General features: G+C 45.2%; 1 protein-coding gene across 2 annotated transcripts in view; it reads left to right on the top strand.

Moving 5' to 3' along the window:
• The first annotated feature begins 2,297 nt into the window (after positions 1-2,297).
• Positions 2,298-26,868, top strand: part of LOC114768133 (tenomodulin-like) — a 35,127-nt gene continuing 10,556 nt past the window's right edge. Inside the window, exons 1-4 of one of the 2 annotated variants that reach the window (XM_028960258.1) lie at positions 2,298-2,650; positions 5,271-5,405; positions 23,449-23,589; positions 25,925-26,032. In XM_028960258.1, the coding sequence (XP_028816091.1) occupies positions 2,603-2,650; positions 5,271-5,405; positions 23,449-23,589; positions 25,925-26,032 (432 nt within the window). In that variant the 5' untranslated portion in view covers positions 2,298-2,602. The remainder of the gene's footprint in view (positions 2,651-5,270; positions 5,406-23,448; positions 23,590-25,924; positions 26,033-26,868) is intronic. The other variant, XM_028960257.1, reaches the window with a different exon arrangement.

A 26,868-nucleotide genomic window follows, 5' to 3' on the forward strand; every position in this document is an offset into this window, starting at 1 on the left:
CGGCTAAAGCAGTTAGGCTCTCCTGGGACGCGACTGAAAGCAGGTACGGCGTAATTAACTTGGAAGAGGAGAAGCTTCGCCGATCTGATGCAACGTTTGATGCTTAAAGTGGAAAAAATATATATATATCTATTCTTTTCCCACAAAGATTGTTCTGACTTTTTTCCCCCCTCCCCTGTTTGTAGATGTAAGCCAGCATTTCTGCGGGTGATGAAATGAGATCCGCCGGCTGGCTGACAGCTCCCCTCACTTCAATGGCCAGAGCCGCGCAATCGGGGCGGCCGGGGTCTCGAGAAAGTCCCCTCCGCCTGGCCACCTCCCGCCGTATTTATGAACTAATAATTCGTCGACTTCCTGGTGATAAAACACGAGCAGCACTAATGGGAGCCAGCAGGGCCAGTAACCCCAGGGGCTTCTCAACAGGAGCTGGCAACTCTCTAATTAACTCACCTATTAAGACAACAGGGACTTCATGAGAGTGTGTGTGTGTGTCTAGTACGTGTATTTCTAGCTTCTTAACTAAGAATGCGGTTATCAACAAAGCCCCGCACAGCTGGCGTTCGCACAAAGCTCTCAAACGGAGCGTCGAATATCACATGCTCCCTAATTAAAGGAACTAACAAGTGCAAGAAATCATCATTTCAGGGCACAAAAGCCGAGAGGCTTCTACCAAGCAGGCAATATCTGCTCCACAAATCTGTTCCTGGCAAGTTTTACAAACTTGATCAAATGAAATCACAGTTTGCTGCTTTAAATAATTGTTTTTGCTTTTTACAAAAATATTTGAGTACGTAGAAATTCAGAAAAAAGGCTGAGCTGCTGCTTTTCAGAAACTCAGAAGACTGTTCTGGAACACGCCTCTGTTAAACAGTTGAACCTTGAAGAAATGTACAGTACAGGCCAAAAGTTTGGACACTTTCTCATTCAATGTGTCTTTATTTTCTTTATTTTCAGGACCATTTACGTTGGTAGATTCTCACTGAAGGCATCAAAACTATGAATGAACACATGTGGAGTTATGTACTTAACAAAAAAAGTTGAAATAAGTGAAAACATGTTTTATATTCTAGTTTCTTTGCTCTGATTACTGCTTTGCACACTCTTGGCATTCTCTCGATGAGCTTCAAGAGGTCGTCACCTGAAATGCTTCTCCAACAGTCTTGAAGGAGTTCCCAGAGGTGTTTAGCACTTGTTGGTCCAGCTCACCCCAAACCATCTGGATTGGGTTCAGGTCCGGTGACTGTGGAGGTCAGGTCTCCACTTTTTGTTAAGTACAGAACTCCACATGTGTTCATTCATAGTTTTGATGCCTTCAGTGAGAATCTACCAACGTAAATGGTCATGAAAATAAAGAAAACACATTGAATGAGAAGGTGTCCAAACCTGTGGCCTGTACTGTACATGATTGATTTGAGCCCTTGAGTGTTGATTCCTTCGGACCACAATAAAACAGTAATTATAACGAAATAATAAAGAAAATCTTCTCCGACTTCTCCAGCTTCTTGCTGTCTACCCCGATTCCTGGTTAATGGGATTGCTCCGATGCTGACATGACTCTTTCTGAAAGGCCTCCATGATTAACTCGAGCAAAATGTCAGGTTAGCTTCATCGCGCTGAAAACACGAAACAAGAAAAAGGCTGACAAAGCCTCCCGACTATCAGCTTCGACACGGTGACTGTGCACTCCAACGAGGAGAATGTCCGCCACCCTCTCAGCAGCTATCAGAGACGGGGCGGCGCTTTTTATTCTACTGACAACGCCGTGTGATGCCTTAAATGGAAGAGGTGCAAACTTTGAGGTTCTCCTACAGGCATTGGGACCACAGCTGTGCCAGTTACTGTTACTGTTTTACAGACAGATAAGATGTTTTTGCATGTTTTCTACCTTTTATACCGAAAGCAGATTCTAAAGCAGCTGTTTCCAGCAATCTTCTAAATCCGCATTTTGGCTCTCATCAGACCACAATTAGCAGAGATTAAAAAGGTGGAAAAAAAGATTTTTTGTTGATATTTTTGAGTGCATTTTATTTGGTTATTCTTGCCACTGGTCCTTACGTGGAAATATAAGATGACAATAAAGGAACGTCGAACCGTGAGACAGATCCAGGGGTGACAATTCATTACAAGCCTTCCAGGATTACAGAGGAACTGAGGGAGGTGCACTTTTTCCTTTACTATAATTCTGCGTTTTGGCAGATTTATGGCACTCATAAGAAGGAGGTTGCATGTGCCGTCCCCGAGCTATTTGTTAAGGAGGCTGGCCTTCCGCCAGATGCTTCCAGATGTGTCCCTGTTTCCCCGTGAATTATATCTGCACCGCGAACCGGCAGCTCCCGACTGTAAAGACGTCGCCCGGGCTCGGCGAGGCATTTTTCAACCAAATGCCGCCGAATTAAAGGAGCTCGCAATTAGGACAGCGCCAGTGCCAACCGTGCATGTGTTAAAGTCTCTTCTCTCCTCGCGTCTGCAGGGGTCGTCCGCTCGGCTGACGACGGGAGCCACAAGTGTTAAAGTAATTCCACCCCAGTCCCAGCCTCCCTCGCTCCGAGAGCTACTCCCAGCCCGCCGCCGCCGCCTCGGCTCTGTTCACTGCAGCCCGGAGATGGAGCGTTGCACCCAGTCAAGCGGTCAACAAGCCTTCTGGAAAGATGTGAGTTAAGTAGAAACTTCGCACGTCTTTTTCGTGATGCCTTGCTAAACCACGGTTGCATGCCGGGTTGCGTGCCAGAAGCAATGTGCTCATGCACTGTTTATATATATATATAACATTTATATATATAAAATATCATAATCATCCTGAAAAGCACAGCAATGAACAAATATCTGTTGCAAAATGACGGTTATGTGAAAATCATTTTTTTTTATCAAGTCTCATTGTTCATTAACAACAATAATAACTTAATATGTAATATTTTAATATATATGTATTTTACTGTCACGCATTTAGAACAATGGACAGGAGGTGTGTGTGTGTGTGTGTGTGTTCATGGAGAAGCTGTAGCCCCTGCAGTTCTTGGAGAGTAAAGAGAGTGAGAGTGAGTGAGAGAGAGAGAGAGAGAGAGAGAGAGAGAGATGGAGACTGGAGGGAAGGGAAGGAGTGAAAGAGAAAACACCCAGAAGAAAATCAAGAGAAGGATGAAGGTGCATGAGAAGGAGAGAGGAACGATGGATGCAGTTCATGTTTATTTCACTCTGGAGACCATACTTTCTCAGCTTCTGTTCTGGCTTTCCAAGAATGCTGCCAAGTTCAGGCTTCCTGAAGTCTTCAACCTTCGTTTGAAAAGTTTGGAGGATATGAGACACTCCTCCTGCCCTAATGTGATCATGCGATCAAGGTGGTCGGATAGTTCTGCTGGACCTTCACCAACGGTCTGTGTGTTTTGGAAAAATTCTCCTGCATTCCATGGTCTCGGGTTCCAGAAGGGATCTTCTGCTGTCCAATGTCATCCCTGCATCAATCACCCTTCTTTAGACTTCATTCCTCCTCGTTCGGCGTCATTCCCTCGGTCTCTCTCTGATATGAAGCAACACGTTCCTCATTCTCCATCTCACGCCTTCATTCACAACAAACACGTTCCTTTTTCCCAAAGTCTTACTCAATTTCTTTCGGCACAGCGGGGACCCTGAGGCTCATCCGCACCCCCGAAACCATCTAATACCATTTTACTGCCAGACGCCTGAGCGTTGTCCCGAGTTGTCCACATTCCGAGCAGCCGGAACGTTGTCCTCTAGTCAAGTTTCCACTGCTTGCGCAAGCGCCTCTTCCTTCGTCCACGCTGCCAGGTTTGGGCTGGGAACGTCTGGAGGTGTGGTTCAGTGCCCTCCGCAGTCTGTCCAGGACTAATTAGTAAAGGCCAAAATGTTGTACTCTGTGCAGTATACTGCCTGAAATATAGATTTTATACATATAAACATGATGAGAATCGTATTTGCAAAAAGTTCATGAAGACTGAAGCTGGGTGTGAGTCTGCGGGACAAATGAGTTCCAGGCGGCATCTTCTAAAAGGAAACTCCACTGCTCAGGACAAAACCTCGTCTTCATTAACATGTGGCTCTAAGCTTGGTGGAATCAAGTCCAAAGGGAAAATCTGGGGGCGGCTTTAATAACCAAGAAGTCGGGCATCTCTGAAGGATAAACATTTTACATTTACGGCATTTACCAGACGCCCTTATCCCAGAGCGACTTACAATCAGTAGTTACAGGGACAGTCCCCCCCTGGAGACACTCAGGGTTAAGTGTCCTGCTCAGGGACACGATGGTAGTAAGTGGGGTTTGAACCTGGGTCTTCTGGTTCATAGGCGAGTATGTTACCCGCCAGGTTACTCCCACCCTACCCCGACGTTGCTGTTACTTCTGACAAAGCTCATAGCGTCCAGCCTGCTTCCACAAGGAGCTGCGGACAGAACGCACTTTCAGTTCGGAACCAGATTCTGCACAAAATCATCTTTTAGGGATGAGCAGTCACCATGAAAGGGAAAAATAAAACTCTTGACCTTTTGTGCTTTTCACTCTGCAGAGCTACTTTCAAGCACCCAGATTCAGAATAATAACTTTTTTTTTTTTTTTACACCAAAATGAAAAAAGGCAACTTGCATAAAACTCTGCGGCATCTTTTTAGGCTTTGTTTGCTTTTTTCCTTGAATGCGACACAATTCCGAACTGCTTCGACTCTGATGTTTTGTTCATTCGCTCCCAAATGTTTTAGGTCATTTCAAGGCACCAGTTTACATTTACATTTAGAGCATTTATCAGACGTCCTTATCCAGAGTGACTTACAATCAGTAGTGACAGGGACAGTCCCCCCCTGGAGACACTCAGGGTTAAGTGTCTTGCTCAGAGACACAAGGGTAGTAAGTGGGATTTGAACCTGGGTCTTCTGGTTCACAGGCGAGTGTGTTACCCACTAGGCTACTACCACCAGTTGCATGTGCCACTTTTGAAAGTATATGTACTGGCCATTAAGGCCTGCTCAACTCATTTTTTGCTATTGAATTGTACAAAATTATTATAAAATCATATAAGGAAATCATATGAATCACACATTTATTTAAATTGTTCTGCATTCTTGGTCACAACAAAGCAGGAGCTTCTCTGTTCTGACCTTGAACTGCAGGCCATGGTGCTTTCAGAGGTTGAATCGTGGAGAATGGACAGTAGATGAATTCAGACTGCAGGTCTGCAAAGCCATGTCGGATCTCGTGATCGCCTTAATGGTGTGGTCTTTAACCACAGTATAGCCATGACTGGACAAGCTGTTTTCTTGTGCTAGGTGGAGGTTGGCAAGGAGAATCAGCCCAGGTTTCGCCGTTATCGCCTGGGAGCCGTTGTTCTGGGACTGGTCTTCCTCATGCTGACCTTCTGCATCTTCAGTCTGAGATTCATTTGGTCCCCAAGCCCAACTAAGGTGAGCACTTCTGCATTTATGAAACTCGACCAAGCAACCAAGACATCAACGTTCACAGTGGCACTGGACTGGCTGATTTAGTGAAAGCAAAGAGCTCTTAAAATTCAGATACTCCTGTGCCGGTAGCCCTGCCACTTCTGTCCAATTTAAGGCCTGATGTCCACTAAGAACACGGACGACATTCCAATTTGCCCACGGTTCTCTGGCCGTTCTGCCTGTAATTGGGGTAAACTCTTGTCCCTGCAACTTATCTTGCAAAAATCATATTCAGTCCCCGCTGACTGAGTCTAGTTTCTGCAAAAATCGTTTTTTCATTCTCATCTTTCCCACAGAAAAAAGCTCATTTACTCTCCAAGCTTCATCCAGCAAGTCAAACTGTGGAATCCAGTTGGTACTAATTTATGAACAGGCACTTCTGCAAAAACCAAGGGATTCAACTAAAGCAAGCAGCAAATGGCTAAACTGCTGTATGGTATTTATGGTTGCAGAAGTGTTTTGTGTGGGATTGTGGGTATTTTTGCATAATTGTGTACTCTACCAGTGTATACCCTGCTGTAAAAAGCAGTGTTGACTGTAAAATATGCTATTTACATCAGGCTGATGAAGGTAGCCATCAGTCTGTAGATATAGTACGTTGACTATGAAAATATACTGTATTTGTACAGTTAATTACTTGTATCACATGCTCAGAGGACGTGCAAACTGCTATCAGAGATAAATTGATTGTGATCAGAGATCAGTGATTGTGAAGCACAGCCCACGGTGACAGAGTGAAACGTGTCCTCTGTACTTAACCATCACCATGACAGGCGCCCGGGGAGCAGTGTGTGGGGACGGTACCTTCATAAAGTGGACCCCAGTGGTACCTTGGCCGATTACGGGTCCATTTCCTTAGCTGATAGGCCACCACTGCCCTTGCCCCTGCCCCTGCTCTGTGGCCAGTGCTGCTTGAACCCAGGTCCAAACAGGCTCTGACATGTATCACCACACAATGCAGTAATATTCTAAAATTTCATACCACATGGTGTTGCTGTACAAAAAAAGAAATCAAAATATAATAACTAGATTTGTAACCGTCTGACCTTTCCCTGGTTTAAGTTTTATGATAAATGTAAATATAGCGATAAATGGTCATTGATTTACATAGTCGTAACTTCTTTGACTGCTTCTTGTTTACGACAAAGCCAAGATTTAATATGAAGATAAGGTTATGAAGATATTTGATGATAATGAATGTATGATGCATAATTGCTTAAGTTTAATTAATGGCAATTGTTTCAAAGTCTGTATCTAAATATTCACACATTTTGCAAGGAATTAATTGTGATTATTTGCAATTAATTATTGAAGCTAAAACCTAAGATGTAAAATGTAATTTGTAAAACTATTATAAAAAAATCCTCTCGTGCTTCAACAACACCTCAGTTAAATAAAACCAGGGGTCTGGTAAGTTCACCAAAGTTCCTGTGGCAGCAACAACCTTTCTGTCTGTTACAGTGTCCGTTAGGATGAGAAAAACATAAAAAAAAAGAGAATAAACTGGGCTCAGCCTGTATCCTTGCACGGCACATGAATATGAATAAAGAGACATCACTGTCCTGACTGGGTTTAACCAAAGCTGCCGAGTCAGCGAGAGTCCAGCACCTTCACAAGCCTCTTAAAGGATATGGATTGAACATCTCTTCAATTGTCCTTGTTAAATATTTCATGGCGTAGTTAGTCGGGCCATCTTCTCCATTTTAATAAGTTGTGCTCTCTCAGGCCGCGGCTGTCGGTATTGTGGGGCTGTGGGTGTCGGGCGGAGCTTTTCAGAAACGCAGCTACTTGAGTTTGATTAGAGGCTCCCAATAAAACAACAATAAAAAAAGAAATAAATGTGTCACCAAGACAAATGAGGAAATCCTGGACCTGTCCAGATAAGATTCATGGTGCTTTTTCTTTGGGAACCTTTAGTTCAACAGAACTATGTCTGAACTTTTCCAACTTTTTTCAGTGGTTCAGCACCATTTCAGTGGCTCTGCACATTTCATTACATGTACAGCAATATTACAATCATCAAAAATAAGGTTCTTTTGCCTGGCACCAGCGAAACATTATTTTATCTATATTGATAATGGACAGTTTGAGTGGAGGTGAATAAAAATAATGGCACGCTGCTTAGTATGAAAAATACATTTCATGCAAAAAGCGTGACCCGAGCTTCTGTTATTGTACTTATGGACGCTGATTGGACAGCTTGTATGCACAAAGAAGACAGCTCTAATTAAAATGAAACTGTGGACGAATGAGGAAACATCACCATCTGGGCAGAGAACGAGATCCAGAACTAGCTGGACGTTAAACTCGAAGATTTTCAGAGAATATTGCAGCCCACGGGGGAGCCAGGCCGCATCTGCGGCCCAGATTCGTGACTTCCTGCCCCCGGTTGCTTCCGAAGACGGGCAGAGAACTAACGGCGAGCAGAAGCAGACGTTCCGTGTGCATCAGAAAAGACGCCAGAGACTTGTTGCCTTGTTTGTGGCCTCTCCACCCTGCATGCTAAAGGCTAAGTGCTGACACCAGCGGTGCAACTTGCTCAGAAACCCAAACTCGGCTATGAATATTTCAATCGGCGACTTTGCATATTTCAGCGCAGCGTTCCCGTGGCGGCCGCGACGCCCCTTCTCTTTTCGGGCCAAAACCGAGGCTCTCCGACCGGCCCGCAAGCCCTCATTAATTATTCCCATGCTCTCAAAAGTTGTAGCCCCTGACAAACTAATTAGAAGTCAATACATCAATATTGCTGGAGATTGCCTCCTTCTGCTCCCGAGTGCAGCAGCACAAGTGCTAGTGGTCTCCTGTGCCCGGTTTTTGCATAAACTGCCATGGAAAGGTAATTTGTTGAGCGTATTGTATTTCAATATGACATGCTAATCACTTGGGAACTTCTTTTAATTACTTGCAAACATATGTTGTTACAGAGGCTCGGGGAAGATAAAGAGCTTCTTCCCGCCGTCCTCCCCGCCAGTGTGTGTTTTAATCACATGAGGTAACAACCCAAATCCTCTCCCCGACTCGAGGCAAAGTGGCTCAGTCTGCAGAGAGTTCTTCACCACGTCCTCATTACTGATGTGAAGTCGGAGGGGTCCGCGGGGGATCGTCCTTGCTGCAAAAAAAACGAGAACGAATATGGAGTTATGGACACGCGCAATAATCACGGGGAGTTCCGTACAGCCAGAAAATCACCGCGCAACGTCGTTTTAAATAATCGATTACGTGCTGCACTGCATTGCTTCTGAACTGTGCACGTCTGCACTGAGATGCGTCGATTATGAGACCCAGAACAGTACGGTTTTAACCAGGATGAGATGAATTTATTCTGCATTATTGTCTGGTTTTTCTTTTTTGATAATGGACAGAAAAAATCACCAATTGTAATACATTTACTTCTGCTTTACATGTTCCAAGAAGAGGCATCGGAAGCAATGATGGTAGAGTAACCAAAAACAACCACGTGCACGAGGCAGAAAGAACTTGGGGCTCCATTTCCAAGCTCGGTGCACTCAGTGTGGAGCTTGTTTGCTAGTGCAATGGTAATGATGTTTGTGCATTTGAAGTTTTGATTTATATAATCTAGAATGAGGAAGTAGTGTGAAGGACAGCTGTCAATCATCTGGCTCCTCCCAGTTTAAGATCTTTTGATGAAAACGTCATTAAAGACCGTGTTCTCTTCTTCAAGATACAGGTGGTTCTTTTGCACTCTTAGTGTTTCATCAACAAAATCTAGTTTGTATTAGTATTATTATTATTATTCTGTTCTTGACAAGTTCGGCCTTATCGGGGCTCTTAGTTTTTTGACTCTCAATCTATTGAAACCGAATGAGAATTGCTGGTGTCTTCGTCTTGTAAGTCGCTTTGGATAAAAGTGTCTGCCAAGTGAAGTGAAGTGAAGTGAAGTGAAGTGAAGTCAAGTCAAGTCAAGTCAAGTCAAGTCAAGTCAAGTCAAGTCAAGTCAAGTCAAGTCAAGTCAAGTCAAGTCAAGTCAAGTCAAGTCAAGTCTTTCTGTTTCCTTTTGGTATGTGCTCTCGTTTAATAAAGACCCGTTTCAGATTTATCCTGGTTAGTTAGCAGGTGAAAGTTCTCTTGAGTCTATAAGGTAACAATAACAATTGTTTTAATTATGAAGTCGGTTTGATTAAAATAAAAGTTTTTGGCTATTTTACTAGGTACAGAATTGCATTACTGAAAATAAGAGTAAAATAGTCATGGATAATTCTGACTTGTTTAGTCGACTGAAGCTTGACTAGATTAAACCGATTCTGGACGTGGTCAATAACGGCTAGACTGCAGCTGGAATTGAGACAGGCCGCTGAAAGCCGCTATACGCTGCACGTAGTGGCCTCAGTGGCAGCGGGGCAGTAGAAGTTCTGGAGACTACAAAGAAAAGGAGAGACGACCCCTGCAGCAGTCGAAAGAACTGGGCAGAAAGCAGCACAACAAACTGTGGAAGTGCTGGAACTCGCTGGGCGGTGAGCGAGGAAGAAAGACAGCGTTTCAGTGCACCGCCTCAGTGGCCCTTCACCTCCATCCTTTCCTTTCCCTTCTTTTTTTTTTTTTTTTATTGGTTTGTTTTGTTCCGTCGCCGCATTTCCTTCGGCCTCCGAAGTCGTGGCCAAACTGCATCTGAGGCGCGTGAGCGTCGGGCTTTGTGAGGTTCGCTCCCATTATTGAGTCGCCCACCTTGCTCATGAGGGGTCGGGCTTTAAAGGCCCTCGAGCCGGGAGGTGGCGTCTAATGAACAACACTGCACCTGCTCACGCCTAATGGTCGCCGGTGCACGCCGGTGTACGGCACCCCTGTGTCCCGTAGGCTCTCGGCAGTCCCGCCAATCGCCTGCGGCGTCATGAAAACGCGGGGTGGAGATGGGCGAGCCTGGGGACCGCGGCGCGTCTATTAATGCTTATTTATTTCGCCATTGCAGGTGCCAGTCGGCCGCCATTAAAGAGTCCTGTCAGTGTAGCTCTCAGCTTGTCTTCTTCGCTGATGGATGGAGGTGGTATTTAGGAAAAGCAGGGGCGCTTTTATGTGGCATTTTCCAGCTCTTTTTTTTCCTCCCCTCCATTATGTGACAGAATTCTGCTTCAAGCATTTATATAATAATTAAATCTGACATGCAACAAAGTCTAAGAGAAAATATAGCCAAGACCGAGAACGCGATGATCGTTTAAACCTCTCCATCGTCACGGAGCATTTATTTATTTTTGAGTTTTGAAAAATAAATGGCTTGTTTTCGACGTGACTTTAAAGACTTGAAAGCCGGCGTCAGTGAAGGTGTTGCCCGGTGCTGAGAGATTTTGCATCATTGCAAACTCTTTCATGACCCTGCCTTCAAGTTACAAGCCGTGGGCAGATTCGGGCCAGAGAGACGTGAATGTGGCTAAAATCAAAAGAGCATAATTTATTGTGTGCGTGTGGGAGTACCGGGCCCTTAAATCTCATCATCTTCTGCTACTTGGGTGCCTGCTTGAATTTTCGAAGTGAAACGGAACACTGGGGGTGAGCGGGGAACAGGAAAAACACTTATCTTCTCTTAAATTCCATTCATTTTTACCGGGCTGCTTCTGAAGGAGCTGCGCAGACCCCGGCTCTTCAAACACACTTTCTCAACAGGAAAAAGAAACGTTCTCTCCTCCTCCGCCTCTCCGAATTTCACTTGCTGCCGCCAAGCGTGCTCCCCAATCTCCCTGCTGCTCTTTGGATCCCCCAGTCCCAGGATTCTGCTGTTATTGGGGCCGCTCGACTCTTTAGGAGGCTTGTACAATAGCCCAATAAGGGCTAAATGTTCAATAAACTATCATGTCTTATAAAAATTTGCATTGTGCAATATGGATTACCAGGCAACCACTAAGAGATGGATCCGATCTCGGGCTTCAAATTCTAATTCAAATTCAAATTTTATTTGTTTTCTCCACCATGTGCCTTTATTCTCCACCATGTGCCTTTATAGTATATTGTGTTTTTAAATTTTATACATTTGCTTATTTTTATACCTTTTGTATTTAATGTCATTGTTGTATTTAATGTTACTTGTATGCACAATGCGTCTGAGACTAACGCAATTTCAATTCTCTGTATGTCCTGTAGATGTGGCAGAATTGACAATAAAGCTGACTTTGACTTTTGACTGATGCATAGTCATACACGGTATGATATGCAGTGAAATACTTTTAGCGACTGCAACAGACCACAGTATTGCAAATGTTGCGAGTATACAATGAACCAATATGCAAATATTGCAAACATAACCAAATATTAATCTTTTATGTCTTTAACATAAAATATGTGTAACTGGTTGGGTGAAGGTGTGCAAATGGGTGAAAGACAATGTTTAAAAAAATTGCAGTAAAGTAGAAAGAGCAAAGAGTCCAGAGTGATTGAAGTGAAAGTGCTGGAGTTCTGGGAGCTCTGGGTATCGGAGGAGAATAAACTCGGATCATCCAGTCCAGAACCCAACAAAGCGGACAGAGCTGAACAGGAAGCGCTTTTGTTACTCCATACGGCACGACTTAGCCAGAAATTGCATGCAAATGTTGCTGTTGCCCCCCAGATATTTTCCAGCCATTGTTAATAAGGAAGCGTGAAGAGGTGGCATGTTCCCTGATGAAATACTGAACAGGGCAGGACTGGCGTCTGAGAGCGTCTTTTTCTGATTTACAGCGAGGGGGGGTCGGGGAATTCCCCTTCCTGTGATTACATAAACGTCTTAGTTAATTTTTAACCGTGTGCATTAGAGTCCTACGCGATTCGGCGCATGGTTTTTTTCTACAGCATACTGAGAAACAAACAAGACTTGTGAGAAGATCTCAGTATGAATAAAATATCACACGGCTAACCGTTTCTTTCTACATGACACCAATCTGACAAGGCACACATGTCTAAATAGACAACTGAATAATTCATCGCTGCGACACAACACATATGAAGCAACGTGACGCTGTTTTTAAAAATCTGTGGACGCATCGTGCTCTGCATAGCGAGTATACGCACGTTTCATAACCAGTTTCTACCTCAACTTATCTAGACTGTAATGACTTATGGAATAAGAATTATTTTACAGCCATTTTAACATTGTGAGACTGTAAGGTTTGCAGAGAGTTTTGTAGTCTGCTGAGCGAACTTTACTTTACTTTACTTTGCAGACGCTTTAAAGGAGAAGACACCAGCAATTCTCATTCGGTTTCCATAGATTGAGAGTCAAAAAACTAAGAGCCCCGATAAGGCCAAACTTGTCAGGAATAGAACATGCAGGGGAATTGTTAAGTGCTAGACGAGTTTTTTTGTGAGTGTGTGTGTGTGTGTGTGTGTGTTGGACTCGTTCGAAATACTTTTTGAACAAGTGGGTTTTCAACTGCTTCTTAAAGGTGGTGGTAGTCTCGGCTAGTCGAATGGAGCGAATGGAGCGAGTTGTTCCACCAGCCAGGGACAACGAAGGAGAACAGAGTTGATTGGGATCGGAGACCCCGTGAAGAGGGAATTTTCAGTCTTGTATCGTGTGCAGATCTGAGAGGGCGTGCAGGAGTGTAACTGGCTAGTAGTGTGTTGGTGTAAGAGGGAGAACTTCCATTTACAGCCCTGTAGGCACCATCAAGGATTTAAACTCGATGCGAGCATCTACCGGAGCCGGTGGAGAGAGGTGAGAAGAGACGGGTTGTGGGTGTGTTTCGGCTGGTTGCAGATGAGACGGGCTGCCACATTTTGGACCATCTGGAGTGGTTTTGTGGTGACTGCAGAGGCTCCAATAGTCAATAGAGTCCAATAGAGTTACAATAGTCGAGTTTAGAGATGACCGTTGCCTGGACGAGGAGCTGTCCCCGATCCGTGTATTATGCACAATACAGCCGATTGAATGAAGAGCTTTCAGCAGGTTGGATTCATGCATCTGTTCACTGGTGGTCAGTGCAGAGTTTAAATCTGGCTCTAAGGAGGCCTGGGTTTCAGCATCTTAGGGCTCTCCGTGTGGAGGATGCACCGGAAGCCTTACAGTGGCCCTAAACTCTAGAAAACGCAAGGCTGCACTGTGAGAGTGTTTGCATTTCTCATATTATTGTGATACCGTGCTGGAGATGCACCCATCCTCCTCTCGAGAACGTCATTTAAAAAAAAAAAAAAAACAATAGTCAAACACTTAAACAGCCCTTTCATGTAAATGCCTTTTTTTAAGAGCCTTGAGGGTATTAACTGTGCTAATTGCCACTTTGGAGAAACACCTCAAACTACAGGTCATTTAGCCGCTAACGGCCAGCAGTTGAGCCGAAATGGCCTTCATATCTTTGTATATATAAAGCGTGGCGGGTTAGTCTTGCGTAGTCCAGGCACCGGGCAGCTTCTCTCCTACATATTACACCAGATCCGCAACATAAAATCCGAGGATAGGTCAGGTAAAGGTGTACTGTCACGGTGACACAATCGCCCCTCTTATACACAAAAAGGGGGATTTAGGGGTAACACTGGACAGGGCAGATTTATTCCGATACCAGCAGGTTAAAAATGCCGACAATGCCAGTCCATACATGTGTATTTAACACGAATGTGCGCTAAAAATAACAATACAAGTCGCCTGTTGTATGATTGTACAATTAGACGTACAATCAAAAAGCATCATATTATTTTCTGTTGGAAAGAACTACTGATTTTAATGTTGTCCACTTATCTTTTCTGTAGATAATATCATTTGTAATTTTGATTTATAATGTAAAGGACACCAGTTTTGTGTGCCCGCTGAGGTGACTTCTAGATAACATTCTTGAGAATTTATATAATGCCCCCCAAAAACAAGATTTATCTAAAAATGCATTGTTAAGTAATTATATGTACAAACGAACCAGAAAATTCTGAAGAATGGGTGAAATACTCTATAATGTCCCTGTGAAGAGTTAATTTTTTTGGTTACTATAAAATGGTTTTGTGCATTGTTCATTGGTGAATATATTATGTACCAGGGCTAACTGGCTATAACAGGATGGCGATTATGATGATTGCTGCATTTACGGTGCTGTTATCACTGCACGCCACATTCAAAACACAAAAATCTCCACTTCAGAGCCTCGCAAAAGAACACGTGCTGCCGCGGCCCTAGACATTCATTCCAGATGATCCGTGAAGGCAAAAAAAAACATAAATACATTTCCCGTTTTCATGGTAATCTCATCTCTGCTCCACGCACGTGGTTGCAGGCCACCTACGCCATCGGGAGCGATAAAGAGCATCACACAAGTGCGCCCTGCTCCGCATCTCACGCTCAGGAGCACCATTTAAACTGTCTACCAACTGCAGCTTCCTTTCTGGGCCACGCGGTGGGTGAAGTGCGACGCCCCGTGGGATCGACGTGGCAGGAAGCACGAACCGGAATGCGCTCGCCATGTGCAGGCGCCCAGAGATGCTATTTTAGTTTGGGGCCAAACTGTCAAAAATCTGAAGTGCGAAGGAAAGTTGCTGAAGCTTGCGGCTGTGGCACAAACCCCACGTTACTTTAGTTTGGTTTTCAGAAGACGTGGACATTAGCCCGGCCGGGAGTCACCTTCCTCGGGTGGGCGAAGGTCGCACGATCCCCCGTGAAAAAAACCCCACCCTGCGCATTAGCTGGCCTGAATAATTGTGAGGGACGCTCTCGCAGTCATGGAGATGTGCCCAAGCGCGCCCGAGCCTTAGCACGCGGCCTTTGATGAATTTTTCATGCTGTATTCATGATACTTTTATCGTGGGAGAAGATTGGTCATGTTCAAACACAGAAGGCCTATTCAAAAAGAACAATCACTGACATGGCAAGAATATCTTCAGAGTCCACTTCATACGGTCTGTGCAGACATGAGAGAGAGAGAGAGAGAGAGAGAGAGAGTGTAATATGCAGCACAGGAATGACAGAATCGTGGGAGGGGGGGACTGGCAGGTTCATGCATTATGGATCGGCTTGAGCTGTTGGGTCTTGCAGACGGGTACCATGTTGAAAATCCTGCCGTCCCTTGAGAAAACTCTTCTCTAAATGCCATCGAGGGATGAACAATGAAGGGTTTTTTTTTTCCGTGTCGGTGCCAGCGGTCGACTACGTTAGCGAACACGCCCCGAGTCATACAGCCGGGGTCGGGCAATGGCTGAATTCTGAATTTTTACGTTCCGTAACGGAATACATTATTGAATAGATTCACTGGCATTTTTTTATGGAGTACTTTTGGAAAAGCAGAAACCACAACGCTCATGCCTGTGGGTTTTATGGCAAGTTCGATAGTTCGAAGTCCCAGAACTGGCATATTAGCATATTCACCAAACTCCACAATGAAATACAGCACTGACACGTATTCTGAAACGTATTTTCATTGTTGCTAAGTAACTGTATTGTAAATATTGCTGAATATATCATTTTTGCATTCCGAATGCGTGTCACTGTTACGGATCGCTCGCAAAATGTAGACAAATTGGAGGGCGGCGGTGGAGCAATTTTGCCGATTTTACACGCAGGACAGCGATTCCTCAACGCCCCAATTAAGCCAAAAATAACGACCACGATAACCTCGGGACGGAAGTAAATCACAAGCTCGCCATGAGCCACATCGACGGGACATAACACAAACAATCCCCCCACCGAAAGGCGCGGCCAAGGGCACCGGAGTTATTCCTTTCTTTCGCCAAACGCCAACGGAAAACAATACTTCAGACAACAATGTCCCGGTCGGCGAGCGGAGGCTCACAATGGCCCGCTGACCAGAAGGAAATGCAATTGCTCCCTCCGTTCCCCGCAGAACGCGGCTCTATTACCGGCATGGTAGCTGGTGTCGGGGTGATTTATTGCGGGACGGGACTTGAGTTGTTTAAAATGGCCAGAGCGATTAGTCATGTATGCGCCGGTGCCGGAAAAGGGGACCTGAGTACTCCGGGCAAATTAAAAGCGGCCGCGGACGGTAGTCGGACGTGGCGAGCGACGGAGGTCCCCCGGGGGGCCGAGGGAGGCGGGAAAGTGGGTCATTTCCCGCTCGATACCCCGGAAACGTTGCCCGGACCCCACGTTACCAAGCCTCAACGACTCTGGAGGTAAATATAGAGGGCCGGGCTAATTCAGCGTTCCTGGGATACACATCCGCTTCCATTATGGGTTTTTTTTTTTTCCATTATGGGCAATTCTTATGTTCTACCTCTGCCAGCATCTACCCTGGCGCAACAGGCTCCACTGCCTCAATTTAGGTAAACCGTTTACTTCTAGTGAAATATTTATCAGCGCAAGTCTGAGCAATGAGAATTTTAATGACATCCTTAGCGCAGCTTTATTGGAGAATATTGGGGGCGATTAAAGCATGTAGTGCTGTGTCACACCTAGTTTTGGGATGAATGGGCTTTGCCTTTGTGTACGGCACTTATGTACTTCAGTGCTCGGGATTCGTGGCTCCGAGAGCCAATTTAACTCGGCACTATTATAAGAACTTGTGGGGTAGGAATGAAAATCAGGGGGCAATCTTCGGGAACTATATATACATCCGCAATTAAACCCGCCATGCGTACCCATGTGTGCGCACATACTGTTAACTTGCCTTTTCTTTTCTTTTTTTTAATGCTGCACGGACATAGGGCAGTGGTGGCCTAGTGGTTAAGGAAGTGGCCCCGTAATCAGAAGGTTGCCAGTTCGAATCCCGATCTGCCAAGGTGCCACTGAGGTGCCACTGAGCAAAGCACCGTCCCCACACACTGCTCCCCGGGCGCCTGTCATGGTGCCCACTGCTCACTCAGGGTGATGGGTTAAATGCAGAGGACAAATTTCACTGTGTGCACTGTGTGCTGTGCTGCTGTGTATCACGTGTGACAATCACTACACTTTCACTTTCATAGTCCTCTCATTTGGTGGCAAAGCCGAGAGGTCTGTGGTTTTGCTACCAAAGACATTTCGCATGAGGACACTTTAAGTTAAATGCAGTACAGTATAACAGCATTAATATACTGCCCTGGATTCCAAAGAGGTGGCCTTTGGGTTTGTGTTTGAGGTACAAGGTTTTTCTGTATTGTTGCCTTAACAGTGGGGCAGTTGTGGCCCACTGAGCAAAGCACCGTCCCCACACGCTGCTCCCCGAGCGCCTGTCATGGCTGCCCACTGCTCAAAAGGGGGTTGGTTTTATACAGAGGACACATTCCGTTGTGTGCTGCACTGTTTCACAATGACAATCACTTCACTTTCACTTAAATAACATCAGAAATAACCTCTTCTGGGCATTGAAGGGTCCATCTCCCTCTTCCAGTAGTCTTCGATGTGAGATATAATTTTTTAGTGATCTCCACAATGCTCTAAACACCAACCAGATGCGGCCTTCCGTAACAACTATATGGGAAATGTTTCCCCAGCAGCAGACCCTGTACATGTGAGCACCATCTGGACCTTCTCCACTGCAGCTCTGACCGCACGGTTCCTCGTTTGACCTTTGCCTCCTTCTTCTACTGCTCCCGTTGTTGTCACCAGGGTGGGAGGGAGACACAAGCACTCGCTTTGCCATTACTCTTCATCTACTGGCCTCTCTGCTTGAGCAGAAGCTCCTTCTGTTTGAGCGGGTTGGGGGGAAATTATTCCCTGAGAGATGAAAGTCGCGGCGCGGATTTAATAAAGCAGTCTTTCATTTTCATAATGGCGGCCGGCATGCTGTGGGGTGGATAAGAGAGATATAGCTGTTGAGCTGTGCGGGCGGTAGCACAGTACACGTTTTTTTTTTTTTTTTTTTAAACATATATAGGCACTTAAAGAACACACACACACACACACACACACACACATGCACGTATGCAATCTCCAAAAAACAACAGTGGTGAGGAGTGCTCAACCCAAGGGAGAAATTTGCTCTGCTCATGTGACCACCCATGTGAGCAGTGAGCGTTGCAGCCCAGTTAAATCATAATTTGCGGCGGTACAAGGGTTCTGTTGTAGCCCTGAATGGAACGCCGAGGCGCCCTGCGGAGGCCGGGAGAAAGGAAATCTCAAAACCCTGCCACCGAATTCCAAAACTAATTGACTTGGCCACAGTGCAGACATTTCAATCAGTCGTACGCTAGGAGGGCAGGCTTTGCTAGACGTACGCTGTTCCGTTTGATGTCACTAGGCGAGAAGCTGCTGGAATCAGACACATGACACCCAAGTAGTTCCTTAAACGGCTTATCGCGAAGACAAATGTAACGCAGCACAACAAGCAGTCTTGAAAACCCAAGATCCGGACACTTCCTCTGAACATGTCTTTAATTGGCAGGAACCAGTTCAATCGGACGCAACAAGTTCTGAGTCATTTTCCAATGAACTCAGATTTTTTACTAATAGATCAAATTATTTGCTTATTACTGTCTTTGTGGTCTAATATTCTGGTTTATCCACGATCATTTCATATCTATTCATTATACAAAAATCCCCCCACTACATTATAAAATGCCAAAATAAGGTCCCAAACATTGGCCCTTTTAATGATAATCATGGCAACACACATTCACAAGCACCTAAATAGCATTCAAAAATTGGTATAATTAAAGCGTGGGATGCTTCTTTTCATATTCTCTTGTGATTTCATGTCTTCATTCATCACATCCATGACCCACACAACCCTTTTATCATTCTGAACCCAAGTGATGACAAATTTATCACAAACTGTTATAAGAGGGACTATGAAATGACCCATTTATGTATTAATTTTGATTATTTTTCCTGGTAAATCTCTTATTATTGGACCTGGATATGTGAAATTCACACTCTTCCCCCGGCCCTCTGTCAGATGGATTTATCACAAACAACATTATAACAGTATTTCTTTCCTACATTAAACTTTATTTCTTACATAAAGATTTTATGATTGCACAGATAATTAAATGATCTTGTTTCTCTACAACAAAGTCCATTAAAGGCCTCCTTCATGCTTCATATTATACTATAATATACATATACATGATGTAGTTGACATCAGCTGCAAAAGAAAAATGCAAAAAAAATTACTTGCCCTTTACAAGGTTTGATTTCGAACAAGCATTTTGGAATAATTGAAGATTAAAATTTAAAAGCCACCAATATCATGCCATGTTGGGAGGAGAGTGAAGTACAGGCACTCAACATGGTGAAATAACAGTGCTTTTAATTGAAAAAGGTTTTTGCTTTTATATCAGTCTTAGTTGTCCCCTAATACTGTATCTGAAGTCACTTGCTAAAATTCAGCCTTGGTGCCTTGCTGTTGCTTTAAATGCTAATGAGGAGGAGAGAGGCGGGGCGAGGAGGAGAGCGGCCTGTAGAAGTTGAGGTGGAATTCACAGAAATGACTTCATCAACACCATCCACCAACCACAATGTTTGGCGCAGACGGGAAGTCATGTCGGGTTTCTCCCCTTGTGACGTCATAAGGGGACAAATTCCAGATCCGACCACCTGAGCTGTCGCTCTCTGGAAGTTGAAGCAGAACGACCAAAACACTCTTTACACCTGTCGCCATTTCTAGCCACTGCAGGACCATAGACAGGCTGGGGGAAATCATATTAATGTTCCATCATCTCACAAAGTGCAATTTTAATGTCAGGGGACCTTTAATGAATGCAGTGAAATTAAGTGCTGTGCTGCAGTGTATCACAATGACAATCACTTTCACTTTCAATCGTGCCACCTGCTAGTCCAGTGTCACCTCAGCATCACACTCAAAATAAGGTTTTGTCCCATTCCAAACAATGAGCGATTATACATTACACTATTTTTTTGTTTTGTTCATACATCTACATTCAAATAAAATGAATGTCAAGAAATCTGTTTTAGCGCAGAGGTCTGTGGACGAATAAATTTACATTTACAGCATTTTCCTGACGTGCTTATCCAGAGCGACTTACAATCAGTTGTTACAGGGACAGTCCCCCCTGGAGACACTCAGGGTTAAGTGTCCTGCTCAGGGACACATTGGTAGTAAGTGGGGTTTGAACCTGGGTCTTCTGGTTCATAGGCGAGTGTGTTACCCACTAGGCTACTACCACCCCCATATTAATGCACCTGTCGGTGGTGGAGATGGAATGAGAGACGGAATGCGCCACGCCCGCTGGCTCTTCCGCAGCTATGCAGTGCGGCTTCCTTGACGCAACAATCGCACGTGTTCATCCATGAGCAATGTCCGTCGGCTGGACCCATCACGTAGCTCCTGGATGAAGAGTCCAGCTTATTTCCTTTTAGACTGGAATTCTCTCTGTTGTCTCTGCTCTCCTGCGACTGGAGGCTGGTCTTTTTCTTTCTCCATTATGGCCAGCGAGGTGGAGAGTTTATATTTCTTGTTTCTGTTTATGAGTCGGGAGTCTGTTTTCGCTCATTTCCTATTCCGCTCTGCCCGGACTCCACAAGATCTTCTGGGATTGGCAAAAATCTCATTTTATTATGTTTAGGTAGTGGATGTTGCACATATCCATCTTGAATTGGCTCTTGAGGACTGCAGGGGAAATAAGCCTGGAGTTTCTATTCTTCACGATGTGTGGATTCCATCCAGGTCGAGCTGGCGTGTGTTGTTTTTTTATTATTATTATTAAATGCACTAATTTACTCTACAGTTACACGTCCGCCCAAGAAGAAGTAATATTTCAGAATGCCTGACACATGCACAGTAAACCTGGGAGATTGTGCAACGTCCAGAAAGTCTTGTTGTTGTAAGGCCATCTTTCAACTCATTGCAACAGCAGCTTATACACCGAATTGTCTTCAGACTTTGCTCTGTGCATCAGATCCGATCTCCCTGTGCTTTCCTATGCATGAGGGTTGGGAAGATAATTCAATAATTCAACGCCAGCGTTATTATTCCGAACATCGCTGGCAAAAAAAAAAAACCTTGAGGCTGTAAACAAATTTTCTGACCGATATAATGAAGGCTTAGAATTGAAGATTGACTCGTGAAACAGCCATCATTTTACACGGAGTGGCGTGTAAAGTCGCAAAAGTGTTACAATTGCGTTGCCGCATTTCTGCTTGAAATTCCATCACGCCAAAGCATTCCGTCTCCAGTCCCGCCGTCGTCTGCGGACGTTGCAGGCACGATGCGGCGCTCAATGGACTCATCCCTCAGCCAATGATTTGCCACAGGGATACGGGCATAAACGTCGCGTCGCAGCGGGGTCTTAAATCCCCAGCTGTAGACTTCAGAGCTCCGCCAATCGAGTCATTACGTCTGGCGCTCAGCGCATTGGCCAGGACGTGAAAGGATTGTGAAGGCCCACGTGAATCGGCTTTCTGCTCTTTACTCTGCGGGGGGGGGGGAACAATGATAGTAAAATAAATAAAACGAATTGGCCCGTCGCTGAGTGGCCTCGGCGAATTCCCCCATTGTCGGTCCACACAATCTTTACAGTGTAATTACCCTTAATCACAGCTAATTACTCTACTTGCCTCTTCCCCATCGGGCCATTTTCACGTCCGCGTCGTGGCTGATCCATGTTAATGGTCATGTCTCTGTGCAGCGACCGTTCTTCTGCCCCGATTAGCACTAATATTGCATACAGGATCATTACATGCGGCTGGTACGACTTCACGCACCTTCACCAGGACGACGGCCGGCAATCGGCAGAATTCGGCAGACGGAATTCATTATTTTCGCCCGTTCGCAGGCGTTTGCTACTGTAAATTGCCACCGAGGCAGATGAAGATGAACTCAGGGCCGTATTTCTCATCATAGCCCTGCGCTGGCATGAATATTAATGGCCCGCGGGTATGAAACGTTGTGGACAGTGAATGGTGAGAGGGCGCTCGTGCGTGCTGCAGAAGGCCGCGCAGGCAAGGAGCTGTGGTGAGCAGGTATGGCAGAGAGAGTGATCATATTGGGGCAGCGGTGGCCTAGCGGTTAAGGAAGCGCCCCCGTAATCAGAAGGTTGCTGGTTCGAATCCCGATCCGCCGAGGTGCCACTGAGGTGCCACTGAGCAAAGCACCGTCCCCGCACACTGCTCCCCGGGCGCCTGTCATGGCTGCCCACTGCTGATGGGTTAAATGCAGAGGACAAATTTCACTGTGTGCACCGTGTGCTGTGCTGCTGTGAATCACATGTGACAATCACTTCACTTTAAAGATCATGATCATAAATAAATAGTCTTTTGGGCAAAGCATATGCTGCTGGAGGCTCGTACTGGATCGTTACCACATTTTCAACACACGTAAATGTTTTATGCCAGAAACTTCATTATTCAGTAACGGCATGCTATAATGCTCAATAAGGGGTCAGCTTGTAAGTGAAAGTGAAGTGATTGTCATTGTGAAACACTGCAGCACAGCACACGGTGACGCAACAAAATGTGTCCTCTGCTTTCAACCATCACCCTTGGTGAGCAGTGGGCAGCCATGACAGGCGGATCGGGCTTCGAAGCAGTCAACCTTCTGAATGTGGGGCCGCCACCACTGCCCCGTTCTCTGTGCCTCGTTGTATGGGTCATTTAATAAATGAAACGTATTTATTGAAATGAGGCTGATTGCTTCAACTTGATCGATTGTTTTATATTTATTTGCCCATAAACTAAGTGCAAAACATGGGTCTTGACGCCATGACGTTTTGTGTTTCAGATGTGGAGTGTGTGGAGTGGGCCTTTTCCTTTCCCCCTTTCCTCACCCCTTTTCCCCAAGTAGATTCCTACACGTTTGTCCTGTAATCCAATAAAAAAAAAAAAATTTGTCCAAGCACAGGTCCTCCCTTTCCTTGGTGTTGTGAGGAGGCAAAATTATTAATACAGTTGTTTAATAAAAAAAACCTCACCAAGTGGTGGAAATCAAAGGCAAACATCTACCCTCATCTACCCACACTTTTCTTTTTGAGCCGTGTCCTGTTTTTATTACACAAAACGGGGAAATGAATAATTGGGGCTGAGTTTCGGTAAGTTACCAAGGCAACGTCAGCATCAATATATGCTATATACACGTGTGTGCATTGTGGATTAGGAGCAGAGTGAAATTTACGGAGAATTTACGTTCATGTTTCTTTTCTTTATGGTTTTTATGGCTTTGGCTGGTTAATGGAACAGGGCCCATTACAGATGTGAAACTGTGTAATATGTGTGCCATGGCAGGTGTATGACCACCAGTACAAAGCCGTTCTGGATGGCATGGAGACTGACGGTGTGATGGAGATCGACCCTGCCCACCGAGTTGAGATCTTCCGGATGGGGAACAGCAGCGACGAAGTCCTAGAGGTCCACGATTTTGAAAATGTGAGTTTTTCCTCTTTGTTCAACGAGACTCCTGGGTTCTGTTATTCTGTGATTCAGTTTCTAATTATTAAAAGATTTTCAGGCACCGCGTGGAATTGGACGCAAAATACAAATTCTCACCTCTGACATCCAACAGAAATCCAAGTTTTCCCCCTGTCCACGTCTCCCTGTAGACGTTGAGCAGCACTGACAGGCTGTTTTCCCTCTCGTTTGGGCCTGCAGCGCCGGAGTAAATCTGCGGCGGAGACTTTCGGCATTCCACGCGGTGCAGACCGTGGCTGTGGTGAAAAACGAAATGAGGCGTCGTCATTGTAGTGAACATTCACTGAGTTCAGAACTTGTTTTTTCGAAACGGCACCCGAAAAACTGGAAAATACCTTCTGCTCTATTGTCTCAGGCAACCGCTCTGAATAGCCCCAAGGAATCATGGGAAAAGGAATTAGCGATAAGAATTCAACAAGCATATAAAGCACCCGCGTACCCGCCAGCACACACACACACACCAGTCATTATTCTGCCATGTACAAAAAGTAAACAAAAGTTTCCAAACTTTCCGTGACGAACGTCTCGGAAAAGACATGGACACGGCTGACAACTTCAGCGTGACAGTTCTGTCCCGGCGACACGTCGTGTTTGTTTTCCCAGATAGCCCTAATTATTAACCAATCTGACAGCAAGACGCCGGCAACGGTGACCTTTAACCTCGGCCGAGATTGATGCTTCCGATCAAGTAGCCGCTTTGCCGTAACGCTGTCTCTCTGCATGACGGCGGCCTTTAAAGAAATTATTGGCGGAGCTGTGGCCGGGGGGGGGGGTTGCTGTTGTGTTGGGTTTTCTTTCTTTAAATCACATCCTTTTCCCATTTCTTATCCCGGTAATGAAGTGTCTTTTCTTCATTTTCTGCTTGACCAGGTTCAGTAATCATTGCGTCGCATCAACCGGATTGTCCCGCCCGCTCGGTAGCGGCTCGCCATTCCGGCAAATTGAACAGCGACTCATCACAATAATCTCACACATAAACATTATGCCGGTTTTTTTTTTTTAATACTCTGCTCAGAAACTCCTTTTTTTTTTTTTGCACGCTCGCCGTGATTGGTGTCATCCCGATCTCCTTTGGCGTCGTCCACGCCTCGCCCAACAGATGGGTGTGAGCCGTGACATTGAAAAAGATGTTCAAAAGCAGAAATAATTCAATTCAAGATGAAATCAGGGCTCCTCGTGACACCGGATCGCTGCACGCCACTGTTCTCTTATTTGGCGTCTGGTTTTTAAAAAAATGGTACGTCTAGAGAAACAGCTTTCATGCTTTCAATCAAAAAGACTGGAGTTGTGCACGGCGGACAATCGCGAATGAATAACGCGGGAACGTGAAAAGGTGGGATTCAATAGGCGCCTGAAGGCTCGAGGACACTCCGCTCCGAAAGAAGGTATCGATCAGATACAGAAGAGGGTCTTCAGTAGCTGAACATCAGCTTTATACACCACAATGGAGCTGATTATGAATGATCTGGTGCGGCCTTTTCAAAGACTACAATTGGCAAAACTGCTTCATCAGCTCTTCACTCGGCCAGCAGACAGATATTAAAAGCTGCATTGCCGTTTAACCAGATTCCTTCCGCCAAGACCAGAACAGTTCTAATGGATCGTCCATCTAAAAGTGACGCTCGAGGTTAAGTGTCACGAGCCGGTCAGAAAGGGGTTACTCCGGACCGGAGTTTCACGGTTGTCCTGTGTAATGTTCCCTAATCGTTTTCACCTGTGTCAAATGTATAAAGCTGCCCTGTTCGCTTCTGGAAGTTATGTCCCATGTTCACCGGCGGCATCGGATGTCTCCCCTGTCCTGTGCTTCACAATTAAACCCCGGTTTCACGATGCCATGCGATTACGTCCTTCCTTCCACGTCTTCTCGTCACCTCTTCGTCCTCTTCTCCGTGCACCTGCCTTGTCATGCCAGCATGGTTGTGACATTAAGGTTGAGTGTTGAATTATACAGTTGCAACATTTTATTAGCGCAAGTTCATCTAAAACATGGTAATTTGGGGAAAAAAAAGTATTGGCTGTAAATATGAAGAAAGCAAAAAAAAAAAAAAAAAGTTTACATTGAACAATTTTATCTTGATTTAATTAAATTACGAAAACATCTGAAGGTAAAAAAAAGTAAAAAAAAAAAATGACTTGCCAATACAGAAATATTGTAGACAGATTTAAAAGGATCACTGGTTTTAAGGTTGTTAATAAAAGGTTAATGGGGGGGCTGGTGAAAATGCGCTTGACAGCAGGTAAACTCACTAATTAATGTTGCATAATTAAGTTGTCTTTCCTGTCCAATCTCCAGGGATTAACGGGAATCCGGTTCTCCAAACACCAGAGATGCTACATCAGGAGCCAGACCAAGGAGCTGCCCAGACTTGAAGATGCGGAGGTGGAAGACGCTGGCGTGGTGGTGCGTCGCGGCCTTATTATCTCCCGGGGACTCGGTCCCAACGAATAAACAAAGCGTAATCATCAGGAATCCAGACATGAGATGGAAGCTCCTGGCGTTCCAACCCTCTTCCCCGTGCACACAGAGGACGCTCTGTGAAACCGGCAGAAAGCCCACAGACCCATGAAGCCTTTGTGGTGCACATCAAATGGTGTTTGCCGTCAATCCTGAACCAATATTAATTTTTAATCACCAGCTCTTAAGGCTGAGTCCAAATGGCCTTAAGGAGAAAATCGCAGTCCTTGGGAGAGGTGAGCCATTAAAATGGCATTTGAAGATGTTTGCTCCGTAAATTTCACTTCCACTCAGGACCGGAGCGATTCATCTCGCCCCTGCCGGCCCTAGCGGCCGCCGCGAGTGAAGCTCGCCGAGAGCGATGGGCCCGCTTCCATCACTCAGAACATCCAATTTATCCCGTCGCGCCGAGCTGGAGATCTTCATATGCGCCACGTCTCGGCCCACGTGGTGTCATTTATATTTCTGAGAGATGAGCGCGAGAATCCTTGATTAATTATTATTTGGCTCCATCCATTGTCAAGTCTGCTCTGAAATAGCCTCTTTGACTTGGTGGAACAGAAGGCATTATGGTGGGGGGGGGGGGTGCACCATCGTTCCTCATCTTTTTAATGTCTGATCCATGTTTACAGATACTAATTGCCAGGCAAGTGCCATATGTCGTTGCCATTTTGCCGCCATTTTTTTTCCCAGTCCCGCACATTGTGAAACCTAATTAGATTTTTCTGTCGGGCCGTAATTCGCAGATGTGAAATCAATCAGGGGCCCGCGGGGCCCGGGCT

The sequence above is a fragment of the Denticeps clupeoides genome, chromosome 18 (assembly GCF_900700375.1).
Source record: "Denticeps clupeoides chromosome 18, fDenClu1.1, whole genome shotgun sequence".
NCBI classification, from domain to species: Eukaryota; Metazoa; Chordata; class Actinopteri; order Clupeiformes; family Denticipitidae; genus Denticeps; species Denticeps clupeoides.